The 12,766-nt window shown below is 45.2% G+C and overlaps 1 protein-coding gene across 3 annotated transcripts in view; it reads right to left on the bottom strand.

Moving 5' to 3' along the window:
* EVL (Enah/Vasp-like) overlaps positions 1 to 12,766 on the bottom strand; it is a 143,667-nt gene that overhangs the window by 69,652 nt on the left and 61,249 nt on the right. Inside the window, exon 1 of one of the 3 annotated variants that reach the window (XM_047735531.1) lies at positions 574 to 723. The exons of the other annotated variants lie outside the window; for them this stretch is intronic. Coding sequence (XP_047591487.1) covers positions 574 to 584 — 11 coding nt within the window. The 5' untranslated portion in view covers positions 585 to 723. Of the gene's footprint in view, positions 1 to 573; positions 724 to 12,766 lie in introns of those variants that run through there. 3 annotated transcript variants of the gene reach the window in all.

Genomic DNA, 12,766 nt, shown 5'->3' with positions numbered 1-12,766 from the left:
ACGTCGGAGAGAGTGCCCACAAGAAGACACGCACAGTGTGGCCTGGCTGCCACCTGCGCACGGCCTGAGTGGTGGGAGTCTGACGGGCCGATGGCCTCGGTCACCAGCCTCTCAAGCAGGTCAGGACTCTGCTAGTCAGTTCCTGAAGTTCCATTTAAAAAGGAACCTCGGTGATTCCCTCCTTGCCCAGTACTCAGAGAAAACAACCTGAGAGAAGAGCCCAGGACCTCAGAGCCAACCACAACCCCCTAGACGGTTCAGAGCCCATCTACAATTGGAGGCAGCCGTCTTGGACTTCTGAGCAGTGCCTTCAACACAGAAGCCATTACAGATCACAGAAATCGAGGGACACGGGCCTATGTAATGACACACCAGCAGATGGAGAGGGAGTGGGCTCTGTGCCTAACTTGCCCTGAGACCCCGGGTAAGTCCCTCGCCCTCTGGTCCCTGATCTCCCCCTTAGTATAACAAGGGGGTTTGGGATGATTTCTATGGTCCCTTCAGCTCTACACAATTATGAGTCTAGGTTTCCTTTTGACATTCCTCTGTCCCCTTTTTGGTCCCCATACTCACCCCGTGGCCATGGCTGAAAGGCTTTAGCACAGGGAACCCTGAGGAGGTGAGTCCTGTCCTCCCACAGGCTATGCCGATCAGAGGACCACAGACCCTCGGAGGGCAGCAACTTGATTTTTAGACTCTACTTAAGACCAAACAGGAAAAGGAAGCTGAACCAGAGACAAAGGGGAAACAAACCCCAGTGACAAACTGAAACCCAGGGAGAAGAGAGAGAAACGAGAGAGGCTCAGAGAGCAGAGCCCCCACCTCCCGGCGTGGGCAGCCGAGCCACCGCGCCACCCCACGGCGCTCCCATGGCCCACAGCCCGGCCTCCAGCCCTGAAGCAAAGCCCTTCTGGGGAGCCTGCACCCCCAGGCTGGGGCTGGGGGCTGGACCTGCGGTGGTCCCCACCTGCCCCCCTCGCCTGCTCGCTGCCGCCCTGCTTGGCCACAGCCGCCTGACAGGCCTGGGCCTAGCTCTTTCCACCTGCTACAGAAAGGGGAGGGGGGTCCCTGTGGGAGGCTTCATGGAGGCTTTTGTGAAAAGCCTCGGAGAGCTCAGACGTGCCCTCCCTGATCCTCCGGAGAAGGCAGGCCACATGGTGACATTTAGGGACCTGCTGAAGGTTTACTGTTGACTCTGGTATCAGTTTTGCTCCTCGAAGAGGAGACGCTTGTCTCTAATGCGGAGAGCTCCGTCAGCAGCTGAGGGCCTGCCAGGAAAGGCGCGAGGAACACTGGAAAGCTGGCTTCGTCACTTGCTCACTGAGTGACGCTGCGGCTTTGGCTTCCTCAGCTGTGGCGGGGCTAGCGGCCCCGACCCTGCCTGCTTCCACTGGGCTGTCGTGGACAAGAGTCCCCTTCCCAGTCCCTCATTCAGGCCTGTGCTCGAACCAGGAGATGGAATGCCGAAGAGGACGGCAGTCTTTCAAGTCCTGGAAGAGCTTTCGGAGTCTAGAAAGGAAGACACTGGAATGCTAGTGGATACATGTGTTAAAATGCTATCACTGGTACAGGGAAAAACAGCTCCACAAAGGAAGGAAGGAACAGCTCTCAGGGATAGCTGACAGCGCTCTGGATGTTGAACGTGTCTTGTAAAAGGCTTGCAAAGACAGGTCCTTCCCTCTGAGCTCTGCTATAGGGGCAAGACACAAATTTTGACATAACTGTGCTTTTCATTTTCCTTGACTTCAAAATATTTTCTTTTTCCACAGGACTTCTTCTTTTATCTATGGGTTATTTAGAAGCATTTTAGTTTCTGTTTCTTAAACATCTGTTACTGTTACTTATTTCTAATTTAATTCTATTGTAGACAAAGAACATACTTAGCACAACTTCCTTTGTTTCTCCAGGTAGGCTTTCAATCCTTTCAGATTTATGGAGACTTGTTTAGTGGCCCGGCAGGTAGTTTATACAGTGAATGTACTGTGTGCACAAGGACGTGTGTGCTAAATGTGGGTACAGTGTTCTAAAAGTGTCAGGTCAGGTGCTGTTCAGATCTAAGTCCTTACTGGTTTACTGATTTGTTTTGTCTAATGGTTCTGTCAACTGCTGAGAGAAAGGGTTAAAGTCTCCAGCTGGTGACAGTGGATTTGTCTATTACTCTCTTCAATTCTGTCCATTAAAAAATTTTTTTATTTATTTGACACAGAGAGAGAGAGAGAGAGAGAGAGAGAGAGAGATCACAAGTAGGCAGAGAGGCAGGCAGAGGGCGGGGGGAAGAAGGCTCCCCGCTGAGCAGAGAGCCCAATGCGGGGCTCGATCCCAGGACCCTGGAATCATGACCTGAGCTGAAGGCAGAGGCTTAACCCACTGAGCCACCCAGCGGCCCCTAATTCTGTCCATTTTTACTTCATGTATTTTGGAGCTCTTGCTCGGTACATAAATTTTTATGGTTATTGTATCTTCCTGATGAACTGAACCTCTCATCAGTATGAAATGTCCCTCTTTACCAGTGGTATCATTTTTGTCTTTAAATTTACTTTGTCTGGTATTAACGTAGGCATTTGGGTTTACTTATTGCCTGGTGTATCTTTCTCCACCCCATACTGGTTTTCTGTTGTTTTTGTAACAAATTACTGTGCACTTAGAGCTTGTTAACACAAATTTATGATCTTAAGTTTTGTGAGATAATAGGTAAGAAGTCTGACATAGATCTCAAGGGTCTCACTAAGCTAAAATTAAGGCGTTGGAAGCACTGGCTTTCCTTCTGGAGGCTCTACAGAATAATTTCCTGGCCTTTCAGCCAAGGGGCCCCCCACCCTCCTTCCCCATGCCCCCTTCCTCCACTTGCAAACTGTAGTACAGTGTCACTAGAACTCCTTCTCCCACCTCAAGGTCTCTTCCTGACCACAGCCAGGAAAGGGTCTCTCCCCTGCTAGCTTCTTCTTGTCCTTGTCAGATCTGGGTTTTGTGGGGGGGGGGGAGAGGGGCTTTTATTTTTTCTACTCTGAGGTATAACTGACAAAAACTGTATTGATATGTATAATTTATATTTGAGGTGTGTAACTATGACATACTGAAGTGTGGTTTTCTTTGTATTTTCCCTGCTAGGGGTTTCCTAGGATTTCTTGGATATGTAAGTTAAGGTTTTTCAGCAAATTTGGGAAGGTTTTGGTAATTATTTCTTCTAGCATTATTCTTCTGCCCCATTTCCTTTCTCCTCTTCCTCCATGATTCCAATCATACCCATCATCTTGGTATCATCCCACAAAGTCACCAAGGCTTTTAATTTTTTTCAATATTATTTCCCTGGTTTGCAGATTAGGTGATTTCTATTGACCAGTATCCAAGTCCACTAACCCTTTTTAAATACAATCTCTGATTCACTTTTGATCTCCTGTGGTGAATTTTAAAATTTCATCTCTAGTACCAGAATTTTTATTTGGTAAATTTTTTACCATTTCCATTTCTCTGTACATTTGCTTACTTTATCCATCTTCTAAGTCTCTGAACATATGTATAATAGCAACTTGGAAGTACTTGCCTGCAAACTCAAACTTCAGAGTCACTTTAGGGTCTATTGATTGCTTTTCCCCTTAAGTAGGGGCCACACCTTCTGACTCTTTCTATGTCCACTAATTTATGATTGTATGTTAAACACTGTAGTGTCATAGTGCAGAGAGTCTGGGTAATACAGTCTTTCTTTAGAGGCACTGAATTTGCCCTGGCAGGCAGGTAAATTACTGGCAGATTCTTTTGGTGAAGTCAAGTGTGTATTCTTTTTTTTTTTTTTTAAAGATTTTATTTATTTATTTGACAGGCAGAGATCACAAGTAGACAGAGAGAGAGGGGAAGCAGGCTCCCTACTGAGCAGAGAGCCCACTGTAGGGTCCGATCCCAGGACCCTGGGATCATGACCTGAGCGGAAGGCAGAGGCTTTAACCCACAGAGCCACCCAGGCGCCCTTGTATTAATTTTTTTTTAAAATTTATTTATTTGACAGAGAAAGATCACAAGCAGGCAGAGAGGCAGGCAGAGAGAGAGAGAGGAGGAAGCAGGCCCTCTGCCGGGCAGAGAGCCCGACGCGGGACTCGATCCCAGGACCCCGAGACCATGATTGGAGCCGAAGGCAGTGGCCCAACCCACTGAGCCACCCAGGCGCCCCCCTTGTATTAATTTTTTAAAGTCTTTTAAAGTTGTATTTCCATTTTGAACTTAGCCCCACGGTATGGCCCTTACTCAAGGGCACAGTCCCCACTCCTAAGATATGGCTGCTCTGGGGAGTCAACTGGATGCTTGAGCTCAGTGAGGTCTCTTCATTCAGGTGACTGGACTCTCCTAGGTTTCCCAGCACTGCATGAACTTGGCATCATCATTCAGTCCTCAGCCCTACAGCAGGCAACCTGTGCTAGGGCTCACAGACAAGTCTCATTCCACACATGCACAGCCAGCCAGCCCTTAGCCAACAACCCAAAGCGAATCCCCACACAAAACTCTATCCTTGCTCCTACCACAAGGCTTCCTTTTCTCTATTTCTTTGTCCTGCAACACCCAGCTATTTTGGTAGCCTAGAATTCCATTATCTGCCTTCTGAGCTCATTAAGATCAACTTTGAGCTTGAGCCCCACCATTCTGTGCCCAAACCAGAAAGAGGCCCCAGGCAGAAAGCCAGAGCCATTGTGGGACTTACCGTGTTTCTTTACTCAAGACTAAGAGCCCTGTGCTACCTATCAATGCCTGAAAACAGCAAGAATTTAATATCTTATGTGAGTTTCAGTATCTATATATTCAGGTGCTTCATATAATTTGTTCAGTTCATAGGTTTTTTTTTTGCTTTTTTTTTTTTTTTGTCAGGAGAGTAAGTCCACAATCATTCCTGTGTCATGGTCTGAAGCAGAAGTCAATGATTATTAAACTACCAAAGGCTATTCTCTTTCGCTTTCTGAGCATTTCCCGAAGATGCTAGCCCGAGTATAAATATCTTCACTATAAGAAGATGCCTTTCCCTTCCACCCTTCATTCCACTGTCCTCCAGTCATGTTTCTACTGACTCTTCTTGGTTTCCGTAGACAGATAAGAGGTAAGAGTGACCCTTCTGAGGTCAATCTTTTAACCCTGTCATCTAGCTTTAAGAAGGCACTTATGTAAATTATGAGGACTAAGAAGTATGGAAAGATTTTCTGCTAGGGTGTTATGAGATACGGATTCTAGCCCATGCTCTATTACTGACATGCCATACATCCTTGAGCATTTATTTCCCCACTCTCAATCCTGGTTTCCTCCTCTGCTCAATGAAAGGACTGTCGATGTTCATAATTACGAATGCAGGTACAACACCAATTCCCGACTCAATAGTGTCAAGGCGATAGAAAAGGTAGGAAAAATAGGACAGGTACTGTTAACATCTGAAGGACCAGTCAGTGAGGGTGTTAAGTGATGTCCTAAGTGATTTAAGGCAGCACCTTATAATGTTACTATGAATTGAGCTCGGCACTCAGTACACGCTTCAGGATGCAGCAGGTGCAATGCTGACTCTTGATGACTACACGAATGAATGAACGGGAAGGTCTCACACAGGATACTAAATGCTAAGGCATTTGGCTCTGCATCTTGAACATAGTAAATGCCCAGTAAGCATCAACCGTATTGGCTTGGATGGAAAGAGATGTTTCCCGTGTGTCTAGATCCCAAGAGAGAGAAGAATGGTTGACGACAAATCAGGGAACCACACTACAGGACACTTTACGTAAGAGATCAAATTCGAAGGCTTGTTTTGTGGCTTGGGAGAGTAATCTAACTTCTGTGGATCTTCTTTTTTTTTTTTTTGTAAACAGACTGTTCTCTCTTCTACTCTCTTGGTGGGATGTTTGAGCATAAAATGGTCTTTGACTAAGAAATACAGAAAAAAAATTTTGCTTCCTAATACTAGTTTTTCATGAGAATTTGTGTAAAAAAAAAAAAAAGTGTTCTGAGTAGAAGGTCCTTGTGTCCTTGGAGTGGAGGACAAGGGGACGGAGCACAGAACTAGTTACCATCAGTGACACATTATGAAAATCTCCTGGCAATGCTGCGTGACCAAATGCAGTCACACCTGGCTTTGCCCTTCAAGACCCAATTTACATATCACCTCTTCAATGAAGTGTTTATCCAGACCCAAGATAGACAACGTTATTCCTGCTGTGGTGTTTCTCCTGCAGTTTGTATATTATCCATTTAACTGTCACAGATGATTGTTCTTTAGGGAGAGGCTACCACGTTTTGTTCATCTTTTATCACCAGTTGCGCTTAGCACAATTCTTGGGATACATACTGTGTGTTCAGAATATTCGTTAGGCTGTTCTGCTGAAAAGACCGGTACTCAGAAGTATGTGAATTACTACTGTACAGAGAGGGTACTGACATGGTCTTGTTTTTCAAATATCAGCATCTGGAAAGGGAATGCTTGATTCTGGTCTGCAATACAGGGTACTCTGCCCCAAGTAACTTCCATCCCAACTAAGCTCCTGGCGAAACTCATCTGCAGCATAAACAGACATTACCAGCCAAGTCAACTGAATGTTCCAAAGAAATAATGATGAACTCACAGGGGAAAATCAGAACATCTTTGAGAAGTGCAAGCACTATATAAGACTTGGAAGAAAAAGAACAAATGAAGTAACCTGTGATATATAATAAATACATTTTGATCTCTGTTTCTCTTTCTGAACACAGATTAATGTCATTGTGGGTGGCAGCAATACCTTGTGTCTTGGTCTTAGTCTATAAAGGTGACCGAATGATGACAATGCCACCAAAAGAAAGGTTTAATGTTACTCTCAGCTCCCCCGTGAAACAAGAGGCATGGTATTAGGGAAGTACCAGTGTTGTCAGGAGGCAGGAAGGAGCAAGGGGAAAGAACAGGCCACAGCCCTTTTGGGGGTTTCTGGGGGAAAGGCAGGGCAGGGTAAGCAGATTAGAATTGCTAGTTTGAATAATTCCCACAGGCCGGAGGGGACAGGGGCTGTCCCTAGTTGTTCGGGGTAGCTTCGGGCAGGGGAAATCCTGGCCTGGGGACTGTGAGTCAGATAAGGGAGGGGGTGGGGATGTGACTGGGATGGGTTGGCTCGTACCTGAAATGGGGCCCCCCAACAGTTTACCGTCTATAGGAATTAGCTAGCTCAGTGAGCCTCTCCCTAGCTAGCAAGGTCCCCCAAAGATGTCAAAACATTAAAAAACATTAAAAAAATATAATTAATGGGGGGAGGCATGGGAAGAGACTCTTCGTGAGTATGGAGCTTCCTCTAGGGGAGGTGAAAACGTTTTGAAACCGGATAGTGGTGATGGTTGCACAACACTGAGAATGTACTCAGTAACACGGAATTGCAGATTAAGATGGTTTTAAAAAATAGTTAAAAAAAAAAAAACTGGGGGAAGCAAAGATCTAGTAAAGTTTCTTACTGCCTGAGGTTTAATTGTTTGATAAGCAGTAATAATCAATAGCTATTTTTAAGGAAAGCATATCTAACTTAGGACAGAAATTCCAGATGCACCAGTCCTTGTGTGTGCGGGTATTAGTCTATGTGGAACAGAGGGAGGTGAGAGAATACTGAAGACTGAGGAGGCCATGGACATTGAGAGCCTTAAATCAATGACAACAAAAAATTAAGTATAAGTGGGGCGCCTGGGTGGCTCATTTAAGTGTCTGCCTTCGGCTCAGGTCACTATCCCAGGGTCCCAGGAGTGAGCCCCACATTGGGCTCTCTGCACAGTGGGGAGCCCACTTCTCCCTCTCCCTGCCATTCCCCTGGTTACTCCCTCAGCTTGTGCGCTCTCTCTACCTCTCTCTGTCAAATAAATAAATAAAATCTTAAAAAAAAAAAAGTGTGAACAGAGGTCACAGTAAGTTAGGAGTAGCCAGCAGGAGAATGAAAATAGAATGTATGATTTTGAATTTGTATTTTTAGAAAATTTAATATGTGTACGCAGAAGGTGGGGCAGGAGGAAAAAAAAAGGAGAACAGGCATTAAAAAACATAGAGAGAGAAAATATAGAATAAGACAGCAGAAGCAAGTGCTACTACTCTCATCTCTGACTTTTTTCCGCTTGTGTACCCTCTAGAAATATTTAGGAAAATTATGTATCCCGTTGCATGTTTTTTTGGTGGCATCTATAATTTTTCCTGAGATGGTTGCAAGGTACTTAACATTTAGAAACATTATACCTGTATTAGTACATTAAGTATGTTAAATTTACGAATACAACTTAACATGTGAACTTAAGCTCTTTCTATTTTTTAAAAGTTTTTATTTATTTATTTGAGAGAGAGAGAGAGCATGAGCAGGGGGAGGGACAGAGGGAGAAGCAGACTCCCCGCTGAGCAGGGACCCAGACATGAAGCTTGATCCAGGATCCTGGGATTGTGACCTGAGCTGAAGGCAGATGCTGAACTGACTGAGCCACCCAGGAGCCCAGAGCTATTTTTTTTTTAAATTTAAAGATTTTATTTATTTTAGAGAAAGAAAGTGTGCGTACAAGCTGGGGAGAGGCAGGAGAAGGGCAGAGGGAGAGAGAGAGAATTTCAAGCAGACTGTGCTGAGTGCAGGGATCATGACCTGAGCTGAAACCAACAGTCGATGCCCAACTGACTGAGCCACCCCGGAACCACTAAAGAGTTTATTTTTAAATAATCTCTACACCCAGTGCTGGGCTCGAACTCACAGTCCCAAGATCAAGAGCTGCTCACTCTTCGAACCGAGCCAGCCAGCCATCCCTAAGCATTTTCAGTTGATGAAGAAGGTCCGCCAGCAAACTGAACTGGCAGAGCCTGTTTACTCGGTCAAACTGTTCAGCCAAATCAAATCTACTTGCTATAAAAAAATTTTCGACTAATTTTCCAACTCAGTCGTGCTTATATACATCACAGTGAGAGCACATCACCTCTGAAGTCTTTAATTTTAAACAGACAACCAGAGAGATGAGGTGCAGTGCTTGGCCACGAGTCGGGGGCCTTGCTGACATGGAGGCTGCCCTCTTCAACATTCTCCATAGCCACTACCCCTGCTCTCCGGAAACTCTCCTTCAGGGCCAATGCAGCCTCACTTGAGTCCTCTGTTTGGTTTGCTGACTGCTGGGAGAGCCCAAGGCACTGAATCTTCCTAAGATATGGAAAGGCAGGGACACCTGGGTGGCTCAGTGGGTTAAAGCCTCTGCCTTCGGCTCAGGTCATGATCTCAGGGTCCTGGGATCGAGCCCCGCATGGGGCTCTCTGCTCAGCGGGGAGCCTGCTTCCTCCTCTCTCTCTCTGCCTGCTTCTCTGCCTACTTGTGATCTCTTTCTCTGTCAAATAAAGAAATAAAATAAAATAATTAAAAAAAAAAAGATTTGGAAAGGCAGGTGGTATGTCCTTCTGCTCGGGTGAGAACAGAGGAATCCTGAAAGGTGGCGGGAGAAAGGGGAGCCAGCACATCACAGGCAAGCTGCCAGACAGATCCGTGTCGGGATGGAGGATGTGTGGAAGCGGCAACTCTGGGAACGGATTCCCTCACACAGTCCTTGCCAGTGTAGTCTCAGGAACACACGTGGCCTGGTTTGTAGGCAGCTACACTCATGTGATAGCAGTGACCTACCACAAATGGGTTAAAAATCACTGGTCGAGAGACAGGGATTGTTGGCTTTGATAAAGAACAATGACCAGAGTCAAGCAGTTTACACAAGACAGTTAAAACAACAGGATAATTCAATAATGCAACTTCAAAAATGGAAAAGTTATAAAGCAAATATAAATAAAAGAACACCATGTTAGCAATTCTGATATTGGACAAACAGAATTTAAGGAGAAAAACATGATCAAGGATCTAGAGGAATATTAATTAGTAGGAAAAATAATCATGACCATATATGTATGTATTATAGATGCAACTCTGTAAAGTAACTGAAAAGTTTGGGGGAGAAAGAGTTAAATAAACAATCCTAGTGAAGACAAAAATACATGATTTCTTGGATATTTTTAAAAATAGAGAGATACAAAGTAAAAAAAAGTGGAAGCCATTAGCTACCCACTCAACCCTTATTTTAAAGTTTTATTTGTTTAAAGATAGAAAACTCAAACTACAGAAGACGCAGAAGGTAACTTAAGGCCCCGTCCCTCTCCCCTGGTCCTCTCTCCCCAAACATAACCCTTGTTGGGCCCAGGAAAATGGAGTGTGGACTCCAGTTCTCAGTATCCCAGCCCACTGCTGCTTTTGTTATATCTCTGTGTCCCCTTGAGGAGGATGTGATACAGTCAGTCCTGTTTTGGACAGAGGGACCTGAACGATGTAACACCTCAAACAGTGATGCGTGAAGGCCAGGCAGAGGGAAAGAAGCCAGCCATTATGTGATACAAGCAGAGCAGGCGAGTCTCTAAAGACAGAAGCAGATCTGTGGTTGTCTAGGGCTGGGGGAAGGGCTGAGGGGAGCCTGGGGAGTGACTGCTAATGCGTATAGTACTCGCTTTTGGGGCAACCAAAATGTTCTAAAATACACTGTCACGATGGTGGCCAGACTGTATATACTAACACTATTGAACTGTACACTTTAACTGGGTGGAATTCCATGGCTTGTGAATTTTATCTCAATAAAGTCATTATTAAAAAAATGCTCCAGGGGGACCTGGGTGGCTCAGAGGGTTAAGCCTCTGCCTTCGACTCAGGTCACGATCTCATGGTCCTGGGATGGAGCCCTGCATTGGGCTCCCTGCTCAGGAGGGAGCCTGCTTCCCCCTCTCTGCCTACTTGTGATCACTCTGTCAAATAAAAAAATAAAATCTAAAAAAAAAAAAAAAAAAAAAAAAAGGCAGCTCCAGAGGCCCCTTGGGTGGCTCAGTCGATTAAGCGTCTGACTCCTGGTTTCGTCTCAGGTCATGATCTCAGGGTCACGAGACTGAGCCCCACATCAGGCTCCGCTCTCAGTGTGGAGTCTGCTTCAGATTCTCTCCTGCTCCATCTGCCCCCCTCTGTGCCCCTGCATGTGCTCTCTTTCAGATATATAATTTCAGCTTTCCAGAAAGTGAAGAGAAAATACAATGAAGCAAGGGTACTTCTGACTACATGGGCCTCCCCAGAACACAGCAGGTGTAGTGCCCGTGCTTAGGCTTCCGGGCGAGTCTACGAACTCGATCTGACAACTACTCATTTCTCAAGCCATACGCTGAGTACTTTAATGCTTCCAAACCTTCTGCCTCCTCTCAATGGTTTCTAATGGTTTTACTGAGCATTTGAAGAAAACAGGACACTCGGTTAGATTTAGCTGATGACAAATAAAATCAATCCAGAGGAACATAATAATGAGCAACCATTTGCTTTTTGTTTCTCAGAACTTTTTGTTGTAACGTAGGCAAACGGTCCACATGTTTAGTTTCAAACGTAGGTCATTTGTATGAGTCTAACACCTGTGCAGATCTGTGGAATCCCTGGCACGGGAGATAGCCTCCATCCCTCCCCAAACTCCCTCCAGCTGTCCTGGGGTGGCACCACACCCCCGACCCCCTCCACTTATTTCTGGCAGCCACTGATGTGTCCTCCAGAGCAGTCCCTCTCTTCTGGAGAGTGCAACACTGCTGGAAGCTACGGCATGTAACCATTTTTATGACAGCTTCCTTCACTCAGCATTAACGCCTCTAAGACTCATCTGAGTTGCTGTGTTTATTCAATGATTTAATTTAGTCTTTTTTTGTTTTTGCCGGCTAGTTTTCTGTTGTATGGCTTATCACAAATTGCTTCTCCATTAAGTTCATGAACGTCTGAGTTGGCCTTGGCCATTATAAACAGAGCTGCTATCAACAGCCATGCACACACGTCCAGGTTTTTATTGAATGCAAGTCTTCATTTCCATAGGGCAAGCATAGAGGACTAAGATTGCAAGGTTAAATGGTGAATTTTATAAGAAACAGTTGCACTGTTTTCCAGAATGGCTGTACCATTTTCCTTCCTACCAGCTGCTGCTCTGCAACCCCATCAGCCTCTGGTGTGCTCAATATTTTATTTCAGCCATTCTAACATGTATGCAGAGAGCTCGTTGTGATTTTAATTTGCATTTCTCTAATGACAGCTGGTGCTGTGCCTATTTCCACGTGACTGTGCGCCATCTGTATACCCTCTTCGGTGACATGTCTACCTAAGTCTTTTGCCCATTTTAAAACACAGGGCTGTTTTCTTATAGTTAAGTTCAGAGAGTTCTTTACAAATTCTGAAGACAAGGCCTTGTGATATGCAAATGTTTTCTCCAAATCTGTCTCTTGTCTCTTCATTCTCCTAACGTCATCTTTTACAGAGTGACAATTTTTAATTTTAATTTAAGTCCAATTTGCCTTACTTCATCTTCTGTGGATGGTGCCTTTGCTCTTATGCATGTGGGCTGTTTGCCCAGCCCAGTGGTCATGAGGGTGTTGCAGGCTTCTGTCTAGCAGTGCCATGGCTGGACATTCAGGGTTAGAATCCATTTCCAGGTAACCTGGGTGCGACGTGGGAGGACTGGGCCAAAGTTCCTTTTCTTGGCATATCAATGTCTGATTGTTCCTACTCCATCTGTTGACAAGACAGTACTTTCTCCATTGAATGGCCTTTGCCAGCCATCAACTGACAACTGATTTCTGGACTTTTCCTCCTAAGTGTCCCACATCTCCATAAGTCATCTTGAAAAATCCCCAGGCACGCTGGTGGGTACTGCATACACATCTCATCAGAACTCAGAACTAGACAACTAGACAACTAGTTCAACTAGACAGTGATGGGGTCCTTGACTCACCTATTTT

This window comes from Lutra lutra, chromosome 7, assembly GCF_902655055.1.
Source record: "Lutra lutra chromosome 7, mLutLut1.2, whole genome shotgun sequence".
Classification (NCBI taxonomy): domain Eukaryota; kingdom Metazoa; phylum Chordata; class Mammalia; order Carnivora; family Mustelidae; genus Lutra; species Lutra lutra.
This window is presented reverse-complemented; position numbering and strand designations above follow the sequence as displayed.